Source organism: Lepus europaeus, chromosome 7 (assembly GCF_033115175.1).
Source record: "Lepus europaeus isolate LE1 chromosome 7, mLepTim1.pri, whole genome shotgun sequence".
Taxonomy (NCBI): domain Eukaryota; kingdom Metazoa; phylum Chordata; class Mammalia; order Lagomorpha; family Leporidae; genus Lepus; species Lepus europaeus.
The window spans coordinates 74,741,014-74,764,852 of NC_084833.1; the positions used below are offsets into that span (position 1 = coordinate 74,741,014).

At 41.4% G+C, this 23,839-nt stretch overlaps 1 protein-coding gene and 1 pseudogene across 3 annotated transcripts; one reads left to right on the plus strand and one right to left on the minus strand.

Moving 5' to 3' along the window:
• Positions 1–1,141: 1,141 nt before the first annotated feature.
• TMEM126B (transmembrane protein 126B) lies at positions 1,142–8,844 on the plus strand. 3 transcript variants are annotated; one of them, XR_009866454.1, is made up of 5 exons: positions 1,142–1,290; positions 4,012–4,133; positions 5,358–5,551; positions 5,862–6,134; positions 8,160–8,243. XR_009866454.1 is itself a non-coding variant. In XM_062198285.1 (5 exons), the coding sequence occupies exons 1-5, from the start codon at positions 1,210–1,212 to the stop codon at positions 8,664–8,666; spliced, it is 693 nt and encodes a 230-aa protein (XP_062054269.1). In that variant the 5' UTR covers positions 1,149–1,209; the 3' UTR covers positions 8,667–8,844. The 3 variants fall into 3 exon arrangements, 1 of the variants encoding a protein (XP_062054269.1); XR_009866455.1 differs by having other exon boundaries at positions 1,143–1,290; positions 5,866–6,134; XM_062198285.1 differs by lacking the exon at positions 5,862–6,134 and adding an exon at positions 8,483–8,844 and having other exon boundaries at positions 1,149–1,290; positions 8,160–8,271.
• Positions 8,845–19,707: 10,863 nt separating this feature from the next.
• On the minus strand, positions 19,708–20,549 carry LOC133763319 (mortality factor 4-like protein 1; annotated as a pseudogene).
• Positions 20,550–23,839: the final 3,290 nt, after the last annotated feature.

Here is a 23,839-nt window from a genome sequence, read left to right on the forward strand (position 1 = left end):
ATGGGCACTTGATGCAGGATGAGTTGGCGAAGCAGATTTCTTCACACTGGAATCATTCACATCATGCCATCTCTTCGCATCCAAGCAGCTCCCTATCCGGCGAGGATAAACACTGAGCCAGTTCGAGAGAAGCCAAACCTTCCCCCAAAGGTGTTTTCAGAGACGCTGTAGTAGTATTAGGCGTGTAAGCATCAGCTGTGCAAACGGTCCGCGATTTCCTAAATGAGAGCGTGCAGCTGCTGGCTTCCACAGCCACCCTCTCAATCTCTCCGAACTACCCACCTTCCTTTTGCAGAAAAGACAAGCCACCTCTCTGCCACCGCTGGCCACCCTGCCCCTACCCTGTTTTTATATAAAAGAGCACTAAAATGTCCTGCACCCTCCACGCGACGAAGTGTTTCCTCAGGCAGAAGAAACAGCAGCACTAGAAATTATATAACTCTCGAATTTGGCTTCTCTAAGACATGGAGACTGGAGGGTCGGGGGTTGTCGGTCTGGGAAGCCGCGCTGGGCATTTACCAAGCACAAAAGAACGCCAAGCCTCCTCGAGGCGCCCCCCAACCCCCACCCCAACACACCCGCTGACAAGGGAAGCGTCTGAGAGGAAGGAGGGCAAATTTCTCTCCGGTCCCTTTCTGAGAGGGCCGAAAGGATGAAATATGAGGGGACTAAAGACTGGGGAGAGGAGTAGTCGGAGCGAGGGGAGGAGGCTAGTCGAGGCTGCTCTGACGGAGCTGGGTGGTCGTGTTGGGGCTCTGAAGAGGAGGCGCCCGAGAAACCAGAACCTTAACACACGGGCTGGGTCTCACAGGCGAGTTCCTTCAAGCAGTGAAGGGGATGGGGGCGCCTAGTCCCCAGCGAACAGGGCTGCCCTGAGGAGAGGAAGGCGCGCAGTAGCACTGCCGCACTCGGGACGCCCCGCGCCGCTCAGCACGGACGCAGAAGGGGGAGGGTTGACTGACAAATAGCAGGGGAGGAAATCCAGGAGGGCAGGAGGGGCGGGCCCACGGGCGTCTGGCCCTCGAAGCCAATGAGTGGCGGTAATTCCTGCACGCTGAGCCCAATCACAGCGAGGACGGAGGGCGCGGCTTTTGACTGGGTGGGGGCTGCTTCGGGCTGTCGGCGAGAGGCCGGAGTCGTAAACCAACTCCACTTCCAGCCCAGGGCGTTCTGGGTCCCGCCCACTCGCAAGTCACGTGAGCTGCCAAAATGGCGGCGCTGAGGGGTGAGGCTGGTGGAGACGTCAAAGATGCCGGTGTGGTACCGTTAGGAACTGGGGAAGCGCCCAAGGTAGGCAGAAACCCGAAGTTGTATACACAGTGCTTTCTGCAGCCTCTTCTGAGGTGACTCACAGAAAGTGAATTTGAAAATCTGCAGTGAACAGCGCCCGTGCCCATTCAGGGCAATATCAAGTCCCCTACGTAGGAAGCGGAGCGGAGATAAAGTGGAAGACCCAAAGTCTATTCCTGAATATTTGAAGCTTTTCTCTTGCTTTTCCTTTGTACGGGATTTTCCTTCAACTTGGAATACTTACCTGCTCCTCCCTTCTCCTCTTTCGGATATTTACGTAAATACCACTTTCTCCGGAAAGCCTTCCTACCCTTCCCTTGACTATATTCCTTTTTTTTAAAAAAAAAAAAAAAAAAAAAGAACCTTCATTCTGCGTTTAAATTACCTGTTTTTGTTTTGTTGTTCTGACTTCCTGCTAGGTTGTGGGTTCATAAGGACCTCGACTACATGTTGACTACTCAGAGGCCTGGCTTTTAGGGGTGCTCTTTAAATGATAAACGAATATAGAATAGAACCCTGAAAGTCGGATAAAGTGACATACATAAAAGCATTATAAAGGCTTAAAACGCTGTGCAGACTGTAAACCTACATTGATGCACTCTTATTCTTAAGAGTGTAGTGACAAGTTCAAAGCTTGGACTAATTGATTTTTAGATAAAGTATTCGTTATCACAAAATCTTTATCTTTCAATGTTTGGTAAAAGTCCTATTCCTTTCCTCTAATGGGGAGACTGTAAGGAAAGCAGTTATTTTGATAGTGCCTTGCAAAGACTAAGCAAGTACTCAGTAAATATTAGCTGTTCTCATCTCATGTCCTGTATTCAGATTCCTAGGTGTTTGTTTTCCTAATACAAAGCTGAGTGTGTAGACTAGGTAGCAGATTGGTACAAGACATTGCCTTCAAGTTTTCTTTGTGAGAGATGGAGGTCTTCAATCATTTGAAAGACAGCAAAACAAAACTTTATGTAACATTTTGAGTTAATCATGACATTACTGACTGATACCTGACTTCATAGTGTACTACATGGGCTAGGTACAGAATCTCTTTGACACTACTCTCCTCTCTCCCATTCTTCATGTGAATGTCAGGAAGAGGCGATTGTTTCCTGAAAAATTGTAATTTTTTTTTTCCTCTCCTGTCAAATATTTTAAAGAAACTGAAGCACTGTTCTGGAATGACAGTTTAAGAAACTGGTCCATTATTACTCTTTTTTTTTTTTTAACACCATAAGAAGGTTCAAAGAAGCCCATACCTTCTATATGTGGATGACACTGGGCAATGCATGGTTTGGCCCTTCAGCAGAGTTAGGATTGGTACATATCAATTACACACCAAATGCCTACTTCACAGGTGTTCAACATACATCCATTAACCATGACAGTAGAAGCACCTGGTGCTATTAAAATGCAGTTTGTAGGTCTTACCCCACTCATTGAATCCTTATACCTCAGGAAAGAGCTCAAGAGACAGCATTTAAAAACACCCCTTTGTGTTTATTGTGCACACTGCAGGTTCAGAACTGCTAAACTGTTCATTATACATAATCTACTCTGCTTCTCTTGCCCACAACTCCTGAAATTTGAAATTTAGTATAGACGCTTGATTATAAAAGTTGTTAAAATGGAGATTGGTGTAAATTTTTGAAGGCTCTTTAATTTTGTATCTATACATTGGCTAGTCTAGAGGAGATAGAGGGAAAAAGCAATAAATTTTCATAATTTACTGTTGTAATGGGTAAATATTTGTAACACCAAATTTGGATTTGTAAAAAATGTTCATATTTCCTTCTTTAAATAAAATTAAATACTACTCTTAAACCCTAAATTGTCATAATGGCAAAAGATTTGAATCATGTTATTGTTAAGACTTTTCAGAGACCCAAGAGCCTTATTACCCAGAGCAAAACAGTTCATTTTTACCTCACTGACTTCTGTTATGCTACCAGCCAAGCCCTCACGGTTTCTTGATGTTGGCAGCTGTCTATTCATTACCCTGGGGACACAGGAACCTTTGAACTACAGAGCCTAGTGTCCTAAGCCAAGGATCCCTGGTATACTAAATAGTCATTTCTGGCCCTGCTTCTGCCTCAGGTACTACTAGAAAACTGGGTATATAACTTTCAAATCCAAGATAGCCATGGTCCACTGCCTAGAACAGTGTCCTGTCTGATTTTCTTCCTCACTATTCTCCAAGATAATCCCACTTCTCTCTTCTTCAGGAAACTCAACATAATCTCCAAAATGAGCTCGAGCTTTCAAGAGAAACAGGATAGGTAGTTGTCACCAAGTGCAATTGTTTCTACTCCTCAACAGAGGAGCTACAGCAAATAGGGCCTGGCTACTTTGCTGGGATGAGGAAATGGGGAAACTGTACAGAAGACAAAAACTTAGTATTTTGGGAAATTTATCCTTCTACACTAAATCCTATTACAAGTCAAACTTTTTGAACCTGTTTTATCATCTTCAACACAAGAGATAATTATTATCCTACCAGTTTCTCAAAGTTATTGTGTGACTCAAAAGTCCTTTGTCTAACATAATAAGAGCTTAGTTAAATGTTGATTAAATCAATAATAGAAAGTACGTGAGAACATATGACATGGTATGTGGCACATTACTAGATTCTGAATGTATTTTTCATTTAAGCCTATAGAATTTTGTAAGGTTTTTGTTAGTATTAATATCATTAGCTATGTGATTCTGGAATTTTGTGTTTTCTAGGACATCAGAATGGCAACATATACACGTGGTCAGCCTAGTCCTTCTCTAAGAGATGCAAAACTCGGAAGACCAATGGTCATCGAAATCATAGAAAAAAAATTTGAATATCTTCGAAAAGAAAAGTAAGAGATACCCAGACTGAAAGTTGATAACTTTATTTGCACATCTTTTGTACTGCCATTGTTTCTGAGGAGTATCTAAGATCCTACTAACTTTATTGGGTTTGTTTTGAAGAAAACCTGTTTTAAAAAACTGGACAGAAACATGGACAGATGAAAATAGTGGTTTATTGGGATTGTGGATAATTCACTTCTTAAAAATGGTCCAAAATTATTGCTGAAACATTGTAGTACATGTTTTTTGATTAACAGTAATTAGGAGAGGGGCCAGCACTGTGGCGTATAGGTTAAGCCTCTGCCTGCAGTGCCAGCATCCATATGGACACCATTTCATGTCTAGGCTGCTCCTCTTCAAACCAGCTCTCTGCTTATAGCTTGGAAAAGCAGCAGAGGATGGCCCAAGAGCTTGAGCCTCTGTGCCTACATAGGAGACCTGGAAGAAGTTCCTGGCTCCTGGCTTCAGATCAGCTTAGCTCGGCCATTGTGGCCATTTGGGGAGTGAACCAGCAGATGGAATAACTCTCTGCTTCCCTGTCTCTTCCTCTCTCTCTGTCTGCAAATCTACCTCTCAAATAGATAAATAAAATTTTTTTTAAAAAGTTCCATATTAGAACCATCCTACATATTCTCAGAAAGATAATATTGTAGATTTTAATTTTTTCTCAGCCCCATCCTCAACACTTAGAAAATGGTTTTCACACAGTAAATGCTCAAGAAAATTTTTTGTAGGTCTACTTTTAGGGTTCAATTTATTTTACTTCTTTATTTTTGATTTAATAGATTTTTTTAAATTTCTGTTTTTTAACTACTAGTTTTTAACAGATTCAGTGTAGTTTATAGATAAATTATAAGAACATAATGATATTCCCTTCCTCCCCCCCGCTCCCTCTCTCTTTCTTAATATTTGAGATAACGTATTTTAAATTTACATTATAGTAAAAATGTTTATTACTTCTTCAAATAAGAACTTTAACAAGTAAAAAGCAAAAAGACCCTACTTTAGTGGGGACATAGACAGTGGTTATAAATAATTGAATGGAATAATGACCATTTCACCCATTTACAGTAAATTTTAGAATAATCAAAGATCATTAAAATTATGGTAGTATAAAATGCCAAAGAAAGATTTTATATTCTGTTAATATATAATAGCAAATAACTACTTAGGACAGCATCCATCAGGATGCTATTATGTTAGACTTAATTTTTCTCTTTTTTTCCTACTAGGACCTTAAATATATATGGAACACTGACCCTTGGCACAACAGCTGGTTTTTCTGGAATACTGGCAAACTTCATTTTCAGACATTGCTTCAAGGTTAAACATGATGCTTTGAAAACATATGCATCATTGACTACACTTCCATTTTTATCTACCGTAGTTGCTTACAAGCTCCTTGTAACCGATGCTTTGTATTCAGGTAAATTTGTTTTAAATTTTTTTTTGCAGGGCCAGTGCTGTGGGTTAAAGCCTGGGCCTGCAGAGCTGGCATCCCATATGGGCACCGCTGGTTCACGTCCAGGCTGCTGCACCCACATGGGAGACCCAGAATAAACTCTTGGTTCTTTACTTCAGATCGGCTCGGCTCTGGCCATTGTTGCCATTTGGGGAGTGAACCAGCAGATGGAAGAACTCTCTGCCTCTCTGTCTCTACCTCTCTCTGTAACTCTGTCTTTCAAATAAATAAATCTTTAAAAAATATTTTTTTTCTTTTTTCTTTTTTTTGCAAGACAGAAGCTTCTATCCACTAGTTTATTTGCTAAATGCCTGCAACAGCCAAGACTAGGCTTGGGCCAGAATCGAGATCCAGAAACATAATCCAGGTCTCCCATGTGGATGGCAGAAACTCGATTACTTGAGCCATCACTGTTGCCTCCCAGGATCTGCATTAGCAAGAATCTGGAATCAAGCTCAAGCCAGGTCTCAAACCCAGGCACTCCAATGTGGGATGCAGGCACCCTAACTGGATGTAACCCTAGGCCAAACATGCAGCCCATATTCAGGTAAATTTAAAAACATGAATGTATAATATAGTTATGTCCAAGTAGAGTTACTAATTAACATATGTTAGTGATGATCTCTTACATTCAATACACTTATAAAGTATCTTCACACAGTTTTTGTTTTTTGTTTTTTTTTTTTTAAGATTTATTGATTTGAAAGGCAGAGTCACAGAGAGGCAGAGGCATGGAGAGACAGGTCTTCATCCACTGGTTCACTCCCCAGTGGCCGTAGTGGCCAAAGCTGGGCTGATCCGGAGCCAGGAGCCAGGAGCTTCTTCATTCTCCCACCTGGGTGCAAGGGTCCAAGGACTGGGGCCATCCTCCACTGCTTTCCCAGGCCATAGTAGAGAGCCAGATAGGAAGTAGAGCAGCCGGGACCCAAACTGGTGCCTATATGGGATGCTAGCACCGCAGGCAGCAGCTTTACCTGCTTCCCCACAGTGTTGGCCCCTACACTGTTTTATGTAATCCACATGACAGTTCTGATCAAGCAGAGCAAGTAGTATTGTCTCCTTTGTATAGATAGGCAGTCAAACTGAGGCAAGTTCAAGCACACTAAAAATAAAAGTGTTATTGGGGAAAGAATATACACATATGACCTCAGATTCTGCTTCCTACTACATAAGTTTTGTGATATCGAGCAAGTCATTTAATCTGTGAACCTTAGTTGTGTTACCTCTGAATTAACCCTAATTGTATTTATCTCATAGAATTGCTGTGAGAATTAAGAGATACTGTATTGGGGCCAGTGCTGTGGCATAGCAGGTAAAGCTGCCACCTGCAGTGCTGGCATCCCATATGGGTGCTGGTTCGAGTCCCACTGCCACACTTCCGATCCAGCTTTCTGCTATGGCCTGGGAAAGCAGTAGAAGATGGCTCAAGTCCTTGGGCCCTTGCACCTACGTGGGAGACCTGGAGGCAGCTCCTGGCTCTTGGCTTTGGATAGGCACAGCTCCAGCCATTGTGATCAATTGGGGAGTGAACCAACGGATGGAAGATTCACTTACTTTCTCTCTCTCTCTCTCTGTCTGCCTGTCCTCTCTCTCTCACTCCAACTTTCAAATAAATAAATAAATCTTTAAAAAAAAGATATTCTGGCTGGCACCGCAGCTCCCTGCGGCACCGGCACCCTGGGTTCTAGTCCCGGTTGGGGTGCCAGATTCTGTCCCAGTTGCTCCTCTTCCAGTCCAGCTCTCTGCTATGGCCCAGGAGTGCAGTGGAGGATGGCCCAAGTGCTTGGGCCCTGCACCCGCAAGGGAGACCAGGAAAAACACCCAGCTCCTGGCTACAGATCAGCATGGTGCGCTGGCCGCAGCGCAGCGGCCATTGTGGGGTGAACCAATGGAAAAAGGAAGACCTTTCTCCCTGTCTCTCTCTCCCACTATCCACTCTGTCAAAAAATTTTTTAAAAAAATTCTATGTTAAATGATATCTGTGTTAAATAGTATCTGTCACAAGTTTCACAGTTAGTAATTGATGGAGCCTCTAGCCCCTGTTCATTCTTCAGGTCCCTGCTTAAATGTCTTCTGCAGAGAAACTTTCCCTGATTCCCTTAGGGTAAGTTAGGTTTCTAGATACATTCTCTAAACACTTTACTGTAAAATCCTTGTGTGCACTTAAATATTTGTCTGATTCTTTCTTCTGTGGTAGACCTGCCAGAGGTAAGAAATTGGATTGTCTTTGCACCATGGTATCCCTAGCACATGCCTTTCATGTAGGAGACAATAAATATATTAACTTGGATTTGGTCTGCTAGTTTAGTACTCAGATTCTTATGAAAATCCTTCTTCAACAACCATAAATGTAAGGGGTAATTCTCCAAATGATGAAGCACAATAAAAGCACTTTTAAAATGTGATTCATTTAGCTGGTTACATGCCATAGACTTTGAATTTCTAATATACTCTGTACTGTTTCACTGTGGTTGAAATTATTGTACATAACTTCTCTATGAGTCACCACACTATCTTCAAGGTTCTTATCCTGAGTTTTTAAAGATAAACCAAATTTATTTTTGTTTTTCAGGTAACATAAGCAAGGAAAACTGTGTCCTTAGAAGTTCACTGATTGGCGTAGTATGTGGTATTTTATATCCCTCTAGTTTGGCTTTTTCTAAAAATGGACGCCTGGCAGTCAGGTAAGTCTGTTTGTTCCTTTTCTTCTTTCTATCAAAATGTGTTAGTTCAGTGTTCCAAATAACTAATTTTGGGGTTTTTTCTTTCTTGCATTTTTTTTCTTTTTTTGCTATCTACCTTATATACCTGTAGTGGAAATTATCAGTTTAGGTGAAATCAGTAAACTTGATAGAAGATATATTCAGGAGATGTGATTAACTCTTTCTTTTTCAGATATCATACAGTTCCACTGCCACCAAAAGGAAGGGTTTTACTCCATTGGCTGCTGCTTTGTCAAACAGAGATGAAAGCAATGGTGATTCCTCTAGTCTTTCAGACAATGTTTGGAATACTTATTGGTTTACAGCATTATTCACTGTTTGAAAAAACACTTGTAAAAACTGTACATGAAGATTAATCAAAGAATGGGTACTGACACAGCAAAATGGGGTTTTTTTATGATGAGTACTTGGATATTGTGGAAAAAATTGAAAGTCACTCTGGACAGAGAACTTGTCTCTGTTTTGCCTGCTATATTGCAGATACTTAATAAATATTCAGTAATTCAATAAATGTAAAACAATGTGAAATAATAATTTTCATCTTTCTTTCCTCATTAAATGCACAAAGAAGTTGGAGCCTCAGGTCTGATCTATGTAGTTATAAATTAATTCCTCAGGCCCTGTGTCACCTATTAATAAGAACTATTCCTTACCCAGAAGGAACTCTCAATTATAAGAAAAATAAACAGGTACACGTAAAAGGTTTTGAGAACTACACATATAATTTGTGGGAGCACTGAGAATGTGACTATCACTTAAGTAAAAGGGGAAGTTATGGGGAGAAAGTGCCAGTTGAGCCAAATTCTGAAGGAGAAATTGAAAGTTCATATGAAAGCAAGGTATGGAAATAACATACACCCCATTTCTCTCCAGGGTTGGAGAACATCTGGCCCTTGAGCTGTTTAAGGCCTGTAAAATCAATAGGCCTGGACCTACCAAGGTAACCATCAGTAGGACTCAAAATTCAATAACTCTATAGCTGGCTATTTTTTTATTTATTTGAAAGAGTTACAAAAAGAGGTAGAAACAGAGAAAGGTCTTCCATCTGATGGTTCACTTCCCAAATGGCTACAACAGCTGGAGCTGAGCTGATCCAGAGCTAAGAGCCAGGAGCTGCTTCTGGTTCTCCCACGTGGGTATAGGAGCTCAAGGACTTGAGCTATCCTCTGCTACTTTCCCAGATGCATTAACAGGAAGCTGGATTGGAAGTGGAATAGCTGGGACTCGAACCGCCACCCATATGGGATCCTGCCACTACAGGCCAGGGCTTTGACCTGCTGTGCCACAGTGCCAATCCTATAGCTGGCTAATTTTTAACTTGATAACGGTATTGCCTATGAATGATGCTATAATATAATATAATATATATAATATTATATAATATAATATTATAATATAATATAATATAATATTGGCAGAGAAAAATTCCCCATCCCTGCACCTAAACTCTGATTCATCTTCTTAACATTTACTAGTTTTCTTGATGGTGCACTTTAAAGTTTATTTATTGGGGCTGGCGCTGCGGCTCACTTGGCTAATCCTCCACCTGCGGCGCTGGCACCCTGGGTTCTAGTCCCAGTTGGGGTGCCAGTTCTGTCCCGGTTGCTCCTCTTCCTGTCCAGCTCTCTGCTGTGGCCCAGGAAGGCAGTGGTGGATGGACCAAGTGCTTGGGCTCCTGCATCCGCATAGGACACCAGGAGGAAGCACCTGGCTCCTGGCTTCGGATCAGCACAGTGCCAGCCGTAGCGGCCATTTGGGGTGTGAACCAATGGATGGAAGACCTTTCTCTCTCTCTCTCTCTCTCACTGTCTAACTCTTACTGTCAAAAAAAAAAAAAAAAAAAAGATTACGGCCGGCGCCGCGGCTCAGTAGGCTAATCTTCCGCCTTGCGGCGCCGGCACACCGGGTTCTAGTCCCGGTCGGGGCACTGATCCTGTCCCGGTTGCCCCTCTTCCAGGCCAGCTCTCTGCTGTGGCCAGGGAGGGCAGTGGAGGATGGCCCAAGTTCTTGGGCCCTGCACCCCATGGGAGACCAGGAGAAGCACCTGGCTCCTGCCATCGGAACAGCGCGGTGCGCTGGCAGCAGCGCACCTACCGCGGCGGCCATTGGAGGGTGAACCAACGGGAAAAAGGAAGACCTTTCTCTCTGTCTCCCTCTACTGTCCACTCTGTCAAAAATTTAAAAAAAAAAAAAAGATTACTTATTGGGTGCCTACTTGTCATGTATTAAGATAGGTACAAAAATTCACTTCCTGCCCTTAAGAAGCTTACAATCTAAAAGTTTACTATGTGCTTCTGTAGAATTTGTTGAGACTTTCCTGAGCTATACATTTATCTCCATTCAAGAAATGAAATTTCAGAATGGAACCCCACAACTCATTCTTCTAACCATATTAATTTTCAGACTAAAGACTTGGTAATCCAAGAAATACAGCAAAGTTTACCTTTGTTCACTTTCCCCACTGCCTGAAAGTTGAAAAAGTCTGTACCTTATTCACTGACTTCAAATTGTCTTTTCTGCAATAAAAAAGTGGCCAAGGCAATTAAATTTGCCTTTGGCTTTGGAATACAGTACTTGCTAATTTAACTATAAGGACCCCGAAAAGAGAAATCTTGATCTGAGCCAAAGATGAAGTTAGGTGAAGAATGACAGCAAGGTTCTAGAGTCAAGATTCAAGTACAGCCTGAAGCATCACACAAGGTTCAAATCCTGGTTTCATTATCAACACGATGCATTTGAACAAGCTATTTCACTGCTCCACACCTCAGTTTCCTCATCTGGTAAGTGGAGAATAAAAATTGTACTCAGTGTTCTAAGGACTAAATTAGTTCATGTATATAAGTGAAACAACTTAAGAATTCTGTAGTTGTTACCTTCAATCTTTGTCCAGTTGGGCTGTTGTAAGAAAACACTATGGATTGGGTATCTTATAAGTAGCGGAAACTTACGGAGACACTGAAGTTCAGGAACAAGGTACCAGCAGATTTGGTGTCTGATGAGGGTCTGCTTTTCTGGTTTATAAATGATGCCTTCTTGGTATGTCCTTACATGGTGGAAAGAGCATAGGTGCTCTCTAGAACCTCTTTTTAAAGGCAGTGTCATTCATGAGGACTCTGCTTTCAGGACCTAATCACCTCCCAAAGTCTACCCTCCTAATACTATCTTGGTGATTATTATTTCAAAATACGAATTTTATGGGGACACAAATATTCAGATCATAGTAGCTGCCATTACTATTGTTACTAATTGTTACTATTATTGCATTCCAACCATCATGATACTTTTCCTAGTCTCTAGTTAAAAATCTAGCACTTTCGTAGGAAAGATTAAAAAGAAATACCAGAAAAGCTAATTCATAAAATAATTGAGTAAATATGTATAAAACATTAATAACTTCTTTGTAATATGGTTATAAAGACTAAAGGATATCAAAGAGATTATATGCCACATTCAAGTAGGATTTACCCCAGAATACAAGGGTGGCCTGACATACGCAAATCAATAAAAAGGATCCATCACCTTAACAGAATCCAGGACAAAAGCCACATGACCCTCTCAATAGATGAACAAAGAGCAATTTGTAAAACTCAACATCTCAGGGCCGGCCCTGTGGCACAGGCAGTTGAAGCCTCAGCTTGCAGTGCCAGCACCCCATATGGGTGCTGGTTCAAGTCCCGGCTATTCCTCTTCTGATCCAGCTGTCTGCTATGACCTGGGAAAGCAGTAGATGGCCCAACTTCTTTGGCCTCTGCACCCGCCTGGGAGACCTGGAACTGGCTCCTGGCTTCAGAATAGCTCAGCCCTGGCCATTGCAGTCATCTGGGGAGTGAACCAGCGGAATGGAGGACCAACTCTCTCTCTCTCTCTCTCTCTCTCTCTCTCTCTGTCTCCCTCCCTCCCTCCCTTTTCCTCCTTCTCTCTCTCTGGCTCTATTTCTCTCCATAACTCTATCTTTCAAATAAACGAAATAATTCTTTTTTAAAAGATTTATTTTATTTATTTTGAAAGAGTTACAGAGAGAGATAGAGACAGAGAGGTCTTCCACGTGGTGGTTCACTCCCCAGATGGCCGCAACAGCTGGAGTTGCACCAATCTAAAGCCAGGAGCTGCTTCTGGGTCTCCCACGTGGGTGCAGGGGCCCAAGGACTTGGACCATCCTCCACTGCTATCCCAGGCCATAGCAGAGAGCTGGATCGAAAGAGGAGCAGCCAGGATTAAAACCGGCGCCCATATGGGATGTCAGCGCTTCAGGCCAGGGCTTTAACCCTCTGTGCCACAGCACCAGACCCTAAAATAATCCTGAAAAAAAAAAAAAAAAAAAACTCAACATCTCTTCAGGGTGAAAACATCAAATACAGAAGAAACGTATGTCAACACAACAAAGGCCATATACAACAAACTCATACTTAATATACTAAACAAAGTTGAAAGCTTTTCCTCTAAGATCTTGAAAAAGACATGAATGCCCACTTTATTTTTTAACTTTTATTTAATAAATCTTTATTAAATATTAATATTTATTTAAATTTTATATAAATATAAATTTACAAAGTTATAGCAGCTTTTTCCCCTCATAACCTCCCTCCCACCTGCAACCATCCCATCTTCCACTCCCTCTCCCATCCCATTCACATCAAGATTCATTTTCAATTATCTTTATATACAGAAGATCAATTTAGTATATACTAAGTAAAGATTTCAACAGTTTGCACCCACACAGAAACTCAAAGTGTACTGTTTGTGTACTAGTTATACCATTAATTCACATAGTACAACACATTAAGGACAGAAATCCTTCATGGGGAGTAAATGCACAGTGACTCCTCTTGTTGTTTAGCAATTGACACTCTTATTTATGGCGTCAGTAATCACCCAAGGCTCTTGTCATGAGCTGCCAAGGCTATGGAAGCCTCTTGAGTTCACCAACTCCGATCTTATTTAGACAAGGCCATAGTCAAAGTGGATGTTCTCTCCTCCCTTCAGAGAAAGGTACTTCCTTCTTTGATGGCCCGTTCTTCCCACTGGGATCTCACTCACAGAGATCTTTCATTTAGGTCATTTTTTTTTTGCCACGGCTTTCCATATGAATGCCCACTTTAAACACTTACTCAATTCAACATGGTTCTCAAAGTCCAGGGTACAGCAATTAGGCAAGAGAAAGAAATAAAGGGCATCCAAACTAGAAAGGAGAAAGTCAAATTGTCACTGCTTTGAGGTGACATAGAAAAACCCAAGGCATACACACACACACACACACACACAGCTATTAAATCTGATAAATTCAGTAAAGTTTCAAGGTACAGAGTGAACATACAGAAATGAGTGGCATGTTTATACACCAATATCAAATTATCTGAAAAAGAGGCCAGCGCCGTGGCTTAACAGGCTAATCCTCTGCCTTGCGGCGCCGGCACACCGGGTTCTAGTCTTGGTCGGGGCACCAAATTCTAACCCGGTTGCCCCTCTTCCAGGCCAGCTCTCTGCTATGGCCCGGGAAGGCAGTGGAGGGTGGCCCAAGTCCTTGGGCCCTGCACCCGCATGGGAGACCAGGATAAGTACCTGGCTCCTGCCATCGGATCAGTGCGGTGCGCTGGCCACAGCACGCCTACCGCGGCGGCCATTGGAGGGTGAACCAACGGCAAAGGAAGACCTTTGTCTCTCTCTCACTGTCCACTCTGCCTGTCAAAAAATTTTTAAAAAAAAATTACAGTTAAATGGAGAATAAGTTCTGTTGCTCTAGAGTTAATAATAATTTATTCTATATCTCAAAACAGAAGGGAGGACTTTAAATGTTCGCAATACAAAGAATTAATAAATGTTTGAGTTGATGGATATGCTAATTATGCTGGTTTGATGATTACATGTGGTGCACATGCATCTAAATACCACACTGGGCCCTCTACAGATGTACAATTATTATGTATCAGTTAGAAACTTAAAGTCAAATATTTTAAAATAGCATGGAAGAAATATGGCACTACAATCTTCAACATTTTAGGGAGGAATAAACATAAGAAATATGTAGAAATCTGGAGTTATTTCAACATCCTGGGAATTTTGTAATGAAGTTTCTGATGGAGAATGACATATCTCTGACAGGATAAAGAAGGGAGCATGTCCACAATATGGAAGTAAAGAAAGTTGGAAGAATGGAATAGATTCAGTTTAAGAAGCTCTTTTCTAGCTAGATAGAAATTTGGCTCAATATGTTAAGCAATAAAAGGCACCTAGCTGGCCTTCATCACCAAAAGTTCATAAAATAATGTCTTTTCAAAGCTGATTAAAATTATAACAGTTCTACAAAAAGGGGGAATATAAAGAGGTGTAGGATTTAGCTTGAAAATCACAGCAGAGATTTATACATTAGGTTAGACATGAGTTTACTTTCTTGGAAATTCTATATTAAGTACTGCAATGAATTACTAGGACTATGATGGAAAAACTTTCTCAGTTGTTATATGAGACCAGGGCCAATTCTCAGCAGGTGCTTTAGGTGAGTAGAGTTGAGAGCCAGGGAAAAGTATGAAACAATACTAGATTGTGTGTATAACAGTCATCCATAGGATTAATAGCAGGTGCTAGAGAATAATGTGAATATTACATTATCAGAGCTGCTCCACATAGAACATTGTAAATTGCATAGCCCTAGGGTAAGTCTCTTTAATCACAGACTTTGCAGGTTATGCCGACATGTGTTTCTGACAAGAGATAGTAAAGTGCTTTGATCTTCAGTATAGGAGTTTCAATGTTTGGTGTTGAAGAATAAGCTCCTAATTGAACCTCCTTCAAACTATGGATTCTGGTCAAAATACAAAAAAAGCAACTCTCTGAGGGCCTTGTAAAATGAACAAAAGTACTAAGATTTTGAAGGGGAGGAAATACATTGAGTAAGCAAATGGTACAGGTTGAGTTTCAGATTTTCAGTTTTATCTTGAGGGAAGCTGGAGCAACCAGATGAAAGAGACAGTGAAGAGTAAGGTAAGAAACTTTAAAAAAGAGACAGCCTGAGAAAGGGAACCCCAAGTTATATGTTCTGTGCCTGTCTCTTTCTAACCTTTATATCATGCATGTTCAGCACATACTATGAAAAATTGTATGGCAGTTCTTCAAAAATAGAGCTACCATATGTTCCAGTAATCTTATCCAGGAGTACATATGGAAAGGATTTGAAATCAATATGTTGAAGAGATAGCTGCATTCTTGTATTTATTGTCACATCATTTACATAGCCAAGTTATGAAATCAACCCAAGTGTCAATCAATTAACAGATGAATGGATAAAGTTCTTTGTACATAAAATTAAAATACTATCTAGCTTTTTAAAAGAAGGAAATTCTGTAATTTGTGACAACATGAATGAAGCCAAAGGATGTTAGGCTGAATGAAATGAGTCAGGCACAAAAAGACAAATACCATATGATCTAATTATACATGGAATCTAAATCAAACTCATAGAAGTAGAGAGTAAAGTAATGGTTATCAGAAGTTGGAAGGGTGGGGAGATAGGGAGATGATAATCAAAGCATACAAAGTTTCAGTTAGCCAAGAAGAATACATTTTTGAGATCTGATGCACAGCAGGATGACTATAGTTAATAAGATATTGTATTTTTTAATTGCTAAAAGGAAAGGTCAAATGTTCTTACCACAGGAAATGGTAAATATATGAGATGAAAACATTAATTTGACTTAATCATTCCATATTGTATAAATAAACCAAAATATCACATTATATCCCATAAATATATACATTTTAAAATAAACAAAATCATAGCATACCATGTATGGCATGTAGGAGCTCTCAATGAATGTGTGTGTTGTCCACTTTTCTCTGATATGTATATAATAATGACTTAGATATAGTCCCTATTATGAGAACTTACGTTCTCCCTTACCTCTAAATCTCTATGTAACTTTTCATTCTGTTTTTATGCCCTAGTCCCAGCTGCTCCACTTCCGATCCAGCTCTCTGCTATGGTCTAGAAAAACAGTAGAAAATGGCCCCTGCATCCAGATGAGAGACCCTGGCTCCTGGCTTTGGATCCACCTAGCTCCAGCCTTTGCAGCCATTTGGAGAATGAACCAGCAGGAGAAAGGCCTCTCTCTCTTTCTGCCTCTGCCTCTCTGTAACTCTGGCATCCAAATAAATAAATAAATATTTTAAAAAGGGAGATAGAGATCTACAGATATTACAAGAATCAGAAGGAAAAATTTTGAACACTCTAAGCTAATAAATTTGTGAACGCATTTGGATATTTCATTTTGCCTCATGAAGACTTACAAAAACATGTTTCAAAAGAAAGTTAATAAAAATAGTATATGTTTATATTAGGTGTTAAATTTGTAGTTAAAATTCTCCCCCATAGGCCGGCACCGCGGCTCACTAGGCTAATCCTCCGCCTTACGGCGCCAGCACCCTTGGTTCTAGTCCCGGTCGGGGCGCCGGATTCTGTCCCGGTTGCCCCCCTTCCAGGCCATCTCTCTGCTGTGGCCAGGGAGGGCAGTGGAGGATGGCCCAAGTGCTTGGGCCCTGCACCCCATGGGAGACCAGGAGAAGCACCTGGCTCCTGCCATCAGATCAGCACGGTGCGCCGGCCGCAGCGCTCTGGCCGCGGTGGCCATTGGAGTGTGAACCAACGGCAAAGGAAGACCTTTCTCTCTGTCTCTCTCTCTCACTGTCCACTCTGCCTGTCAAAAAAAATAAAATAAAATAAAAATTCTCCCCCACAAGGAAAACTCCAGGCAGAGAAGTCTTTATTGATGAATTCTATCAAACATTTAAGGAATAAATATTATCAATATGGTACAAACTCTTCTTTAAAAAAATGAAGAGGAGGGAAGTCTTATCAACTCTTCTTAAGTCCAGCAAAATCCTTATATATCAAAGCCAAATAAAGACATTGTAAAGAAAGAAAACGCAACCCAGTACACCTTATGAACATGGTGGCAAAAACTTTCAACAGAACAAAAATAACAACGTATATAAAAAGTAGGATGTCATAGACAAGTGAGGTTCATTCCAGAAAATGACATTGCGGTGTAGTGGGTTAAGCTGCCACCTGAAATGCCAGCATTCCATACAGGTGCAAGTTCATATCCTGACTGCTCTATCTCCTATCCAGCTCCTTGCTAATGTGCCTGGGAAACAGAAAAAGGTGGTCCAAGTAATTAGAGACTTGAACCCACGTTGGAGACCTGGAAGGAGTTCCAGACTCCTGGCTTCAACCTGGCCCGATGGCCATTTGGGGAGGGAACCAGCGGATGGAAGATCTATCTCTCTCTTCCTCTGTCCCTCCCTCTCTGTCACTCTGCCTTCTAAATAAATAAAATCCTTTTAAAAATATTGATTTAAGGCCGGCGCCTTGGCTTAACAGGCTAATCCTCCACCTTGTGGCGCTGGCACACCGGGTTCTAGTCCCTGTTGGGGCACCGGATTCTATCCTGGTTGCCCCTCTTCCAAACCAGCTCTCTGCTATGGCCCGGAAAGGCAGTGGAGGATGGCCCAAGTCCTTGGGCCCTGCACCCACATGGAAGACCAGGAGAAGCACCTGGCTCCTGGCTTCGGATCAGCGCGGTGCGCTGGCTGCAGCAGCCATTGGAGGGTGAACCAACGGCAAAAAGGAAGACCTTTCTCTCTGTCTCTCTCTCTCACTATCCACTCTGCCTGTCAAAAAAAAAAAAAAAAAATATATATATATATATATATATTGATTTAACTTGAAACATCATTCAGTGTAATTCACTATAATAACAAACTAAACTAGGACAGAAAAAAAATACAGAAAAAGCACTTGACAAAATCCCATATCCATTCATGGTAAAACAAACAAAAAAAAACTGCCAGCACATTAGAAATAAAAGTGAACTTACCTAAGAGTATCTACAGCAGTAGAGTATCCTTAACAGTAACTCAAGCCATTGCTGGGACATCCCATTAAACAGTGCCTGGTTTGAGTCCCTACTACCCTACTTCTGATCCGGCATTTCTGCTAATGAGTCTCAGGAGCACCAAATCATGTCCCAAATACTTGAGTTTCTGCCACCCTAATGGAAGATTCAGGTGAAGTTCGTGACTCCTGGCTTCTGTCTGGCCCACCAATGGCTGTTGCAGGCCTCTGGGGAGCGAACCAGCAGATGAAAGATCTCTTTCTCTCTTTCTCTCTCACTCTGCCTTTCAAATAAATAAATAAGAAGAAAAAAATTTGTTAGAAAAAAAAGAGTACCTATAGAAAACCTGTAACAAACATGCTTAATGGTGAAAATTTGATTATTGTCCCTAAGATCAGGAACAAAGCAACAGTGTCTACCCATATTACTTCTTTAAAAAAAAAAAGATTTATTTATTCATTTATTTGAAAGTCAGAGTTACACAGAGAGACCACATTGCTTCTATTCAACAATGTATGGGAATCTAGCTGGTGTAATACGAGGCTGGTGGCAAGGGATTTAAAGTTATCCAGATTAGAAAAGAAGAAATAAAACAGCCTTTGTTTTAAAAAATACTATTTAATTTAGCAAGACTGTATTTTACAAGATACAAAAGAAAAAGTTATTCTCTATACAAGCAATTACAATCAAACCAGACAATCTATCCATTTTCTCTAACTTGTTGAATACATTGGGTTAAAGTTGTTTCTATTATTGTCTCCCAGCTTGTCACTATATGTATCAAATCTGTATTAACGGACTTTTAAGTCCAAAAAGATTAAGTTATTTTCTCTCCCTTTCTTTTAATTACTCTTACTAGAGTTTATCAATTTTTTTTGAAATTTAAAGAAAAAATTTGTTGGAGGTCTAAAAATCAATTCCTAAAAGGTCAACTTTTCCAGAAAACTGTAGCTACACAGCACATTGCATCTACTGTGTTAAAACATGCATTAGAAACAAATACAAAAACCATGAAATAAGTCATTATTTTATTCTTCAACAATTTGAACAAAGATAAAATGCCCAAGGAACAAAATGGATGACTTACCAAGGATGGGTTCTTTACTTAAAGCACCATTAAACACACACGGGTGTGTTCAGTTATATACACTGAATTGAACCTTTGGCATTAGGAATCAGAGCGTCTTATCATATAGCATTAGCATGTATTCTAAAAGTATGCAGTGTCAAAGGAATAGAACTACCAGCATTCAAAAACAGCTTTGTCAACTAGGCAATAGAACATGTCCCACTGTTGTCCATCATTGAATGCACCGGTAGCAACTTTGAAAAAGGAAAAAAAAAAAAAAAGGGAGTTGCAATCCCTTTTATTTTCTGTTTAAAACCAAACAAAACAAACATCTGTTGTGCTATACATGAACATCTTTAAAGTACTTCATTTGTACAAGAGAAGGACTAAGAACAAAAATGTGTTTAAAGAGATGCAAACATTTGTGAGTGAGTGCTCCTCTCACACAGCTTTCTGGTGGGGCTAAGGAAAAGCCACTTCATAATCACTAGCACTAAACAAAGTCACAGAATTCTTTGCCAGGAACTTTAGGAAGTTGTGATGATGATTCAGTAATAAAACAAGGCTCTTCTCATCCAGAGGTGAATAGGCCAACATTGCTCCAATTCACACAAATAATCTCAGAAGATGTGGCACTCCAGACACCTGGGGACATGGGTGTGTCTGGGAGATCTGTGAGGATTTCAGCATCCCATGGTCTCAGATTTGTAGAGCAGCTGAGTGCCAAGTATTACATGCAAGCATTCTTTTAGTCACAGCTTCATTAACAGCATCCTCCATATTATCTGTGTTTCCATGAGATTTCTTATAATTTGCATAATCCTCCAGCATGGAATCCACATTCTTGGCAGAAAAAAGAGCTGTTTTTGTCTGATAATTAAGTCTCAATCATCAATAAGCCATAGTTTCAGCTCTTCAGGAAACGTTAACTTCCACTCTGTTCATGCATGTTTCTTCGTTTTCAACAGCAGGATCTATACAATTCCTTTTCTTCTGAGGAGGCTGAGGTGTCTCACTGGTACTGACACCATCTCCTTTTATAGATGTTGTCTGTTCTTTTTGGTTTTCACTTCTACATTTTTGTGTTTCAGGCCAGATGTCATCTTTCCTGGAGCAGCCCCTCTCATCTACTCTTCTGCATATTGTTCCTGTTTGGCTTTTTGAAATTCTCATTGTTCCTACAGATTAACATCCACATATTTGAGTATTCTGCTCTCAGGAACCCATTCATCCCAATTTTTTACTCCAACACTGTAATGACAAGATACTTCACTTTTTTTTTTTTTTTTTAAGATTCATTTTACTTGAAAGTCATGTTACACAGAAAGAGGAGAGGCAGAAAAAGAGAGAGAGAGAGAAGTCTCCCAGGTGGGTGCAGGGGCCCAAGGACTTGGGCCATCTTCTACTGCTATCCCAGGCCACAGCAGAGAGCTGGATCAGAAGTGGAGCAGGAGGGTCTCGAACCGGCGCCCACATGGGATGCCGGCACTGCAGGTGGCAGCTTTACCCACTGTGCCACAGGGTCAGCCCCTGTTCTTTATAGCAACTTTCACACACTCTGCTTCATTAAGAAAAGGCCCATGAGAATATAATACTCACTCTCCTGAAATTTAGACTGCTTGGGGCATCATTTTTTTTTTTTAAGATTTATTTTTATTTATTTGAAAGAGTTCCAGAGAGAGGTCACTCAGAGAGAAAGAGATCTTTCATCCACTAGTTCATTCCCCAAATGACCACAATGGCCAGAGCTGAGCTGATCCGAAGCCAGGAGCCAGGAGCTTCTTCCAGGTCTCCAATGTGGGTGCAGGGGCCCAAGGACTTGGGCCATCTTCTACTGATTTCCCAGGGCATAGCAGAGAGCTATCAGGAGAGGAGCAGCTGGGACTCAAACCAGAGCCCATATGGGATGCGAACACAGCAGGCAGTGGCGTTAATCCACTGCACCACAGTGCCAGCCCCTTGGGCATCATTTATAAGTGATTCACCACCTCCTCTTTCTCCTACCACCTCCTACTCTGTTCCCCACTCAACTCTGCGTTTATCAATTTTGTTTATTTTATACTTTGATTTCCACTCCTTCAATATTTTCCTTTTTCTATATTATTTTGTTTTATTTTTAATATTATTGATTTTGTTGGATTTTCCCTTAGTTCTCAGGCATAAACATTAGTCTTTGGACATTGTCTTTACTTTTATTTTTTTTTTTTTTTGAGAGGCAGAGTTAGACAGTGAGAGAGAGAGAGAGAGGTCTTCGTTCTGTTGCTTCACCCCCCAAATGGCCGCTACGGCAGGCGAGCTGCACCGATTGAAAGCCAGGAGCCAAGTGCTTCCTCCCAGTCTCCCTTGTGGGTGCAGGGCCCAAGCACTTGAGCCATCCTCCACTGCACTCCCGGGCCACAGCAGAGAGCTGGACTGGAAGAGGAGCAACCGGGACAGAATCCGGTGCCCCCACCAGGACTAGAACCCGGTGTGCCGGCGCCGCAGGCGGAGGATTAGCCTAGTGAGCCATGGTGCCAGCCTCATTGTCTTTACTTATAAAATGTCTAAAGTTTTCACTCTGTTTCTGTAATTTGGACTATACAAAATGCTGTCTCCCCAGCTTCAATCAGCTGCTGAAATATTGCTTCTGCTTTTCCAGTCTTCCAGCTATTGGTGTCCACCAGTTTTCCTGGTGATATCATCCCATATATGGGCAGTTAAAATGTCATCCAAAAAGTTGAGATTTTTCTAGACAAATTTTGGAATCCCCTTTCCTCTCCCTGTGGCTCTCTTTGTAAGGACCCTCCCCTCAATTTCCAGTTGTTCTGACATTTCCAAACTTCAGCTTTTGAATTTTCAAACTGGAGAGCTGTTTTATATTGGCACTCACTCCCCCATGTATTTCAGACTGAGAAATGCTCTCATAAAAAAAGAAAGAAAGAAAGAAACCTAGGTAAATGGCAATCTTGCAATCTTGCACCCACTATTTTCCCCTTCTTTCAATAACTGTATCACTTTCCATGTTCACATGCTTTTTGATTACTTTCCAGTGTCTTCACAAAATATCTCTTTATTGTCCAGAGTTTATTATTGTTATCAGCAACAAGTTCTGTCAAATATAACTTACTCTGTTATTTCCAAAAGCTGTAATTCCCTCTATTGCTTTTTTGATGGCCAGCTTTGAAAACTATCAAACATTCCTAGATCAATTACTTTCAGAAGATTCAATGTATCATGAAGAGACACATTCCATAAATTTTCTTTGGGATACACCATAGGATGCTGCATTTGAGGGTATTTTAGATAGTTCATGGAAAAAGTAGAATTAAAAGATAATGCACAGTTTCCAGAAATAGTCTGAAATACCCTCATATAACCCAGATGACATAATAAGACTGTAATAACAGTAATGAAGGTTGTGACAAGTGATCAGATTCCACTTTCTTTGATTTAGATTAGTTATTTCATGTGCCAATATTTGGCTGTTAAAAAAGTTCAGGCATTTGGGGAGTGAACCAGTGAATGGACATTTCTCTCTCTCTCTCTTTCATAAAAATAAATAAATAAGCAAATCTTTTTAAAAAATAAAAGGCACCCTGGGCTGGCCTGAAGTGCCGGCATCCCATATGGGTGCCAGTTCTAGTCCTGGCTGCTCCTCTTCCAGTCCAGCTCTTTGCTGTAGCCTAGGATAGCAGTAGAAGATGGCCCAAGTGCTTGGGCCACTGCATCTGCGTGGGAGACCAGGAAGAAGCACCTGGCTCCTGGCTTCAGATCATCGCAGCTCTGGCTGTTGCGGCCATTTGGGGAGTGAACCAACAGAAGGAAGACCTTTCTCTCTGTCTCTCTCTAACTCTACTGTCAAATAAATAAAATCTTAAAAAAAAAAAAAAAGTGCTGGGCCAGCACTGTGACAAAGCAGGTTAATCCTCCACTTCTGGTGCCCCATCCCATTTGGGCACCGGTTCTAGTCCTGGCTGCTCTACTTCTGATCCAGCTCTCTGCTATAGCCTGGAAAAGCAGTAGAAGAAGGCCCAAGCACTTGGGCCCCAGCACCCTTGTGGGAGACATCGAGGAAGCTCCCGACTCCAGCCTTCGGATCTGCCCAGCTTTCCCCGGACCCCCACCTTGCGGCTATTTGGTGAGTGAACCAGCGGATGGAAGACACTTCTGACTCTGCCTCTGCCTCTCTGTAACTTTGCCTTTCAAGTAAATAGAAAATATGTGTAGCAAAGAAATCACAGATTTTTTGTTTGTTTGTTTTAACTTTTAAACCTAAAAACACATCCTATGCTAAGGGCAGTGCGGTTTTCACATAGCCCAAGTCGTCAAGAGGTAGATTCTCCGGACCCGGAAGTTGTTTCGTGCGGAAGGTTGGTTTTCAGAAAAAAAAAAGAAAGTCGTATTTAGGGTCACCCAACGTTTATATCCAAAATTTCACATTTTCTAAAGGCTCTGTACTGTTAAGGAGGGTGTGGGCGAAACGAGTACCTGCACTGCCAGCCAGCCCTCACCGCTCCGCCGCCGGGCTCCTCCCCAGAGCTGGAAGTCGTTCCTGGCCGCAGCCTCGCTCCCGGAGCCCAATCAGCGGCCGTCG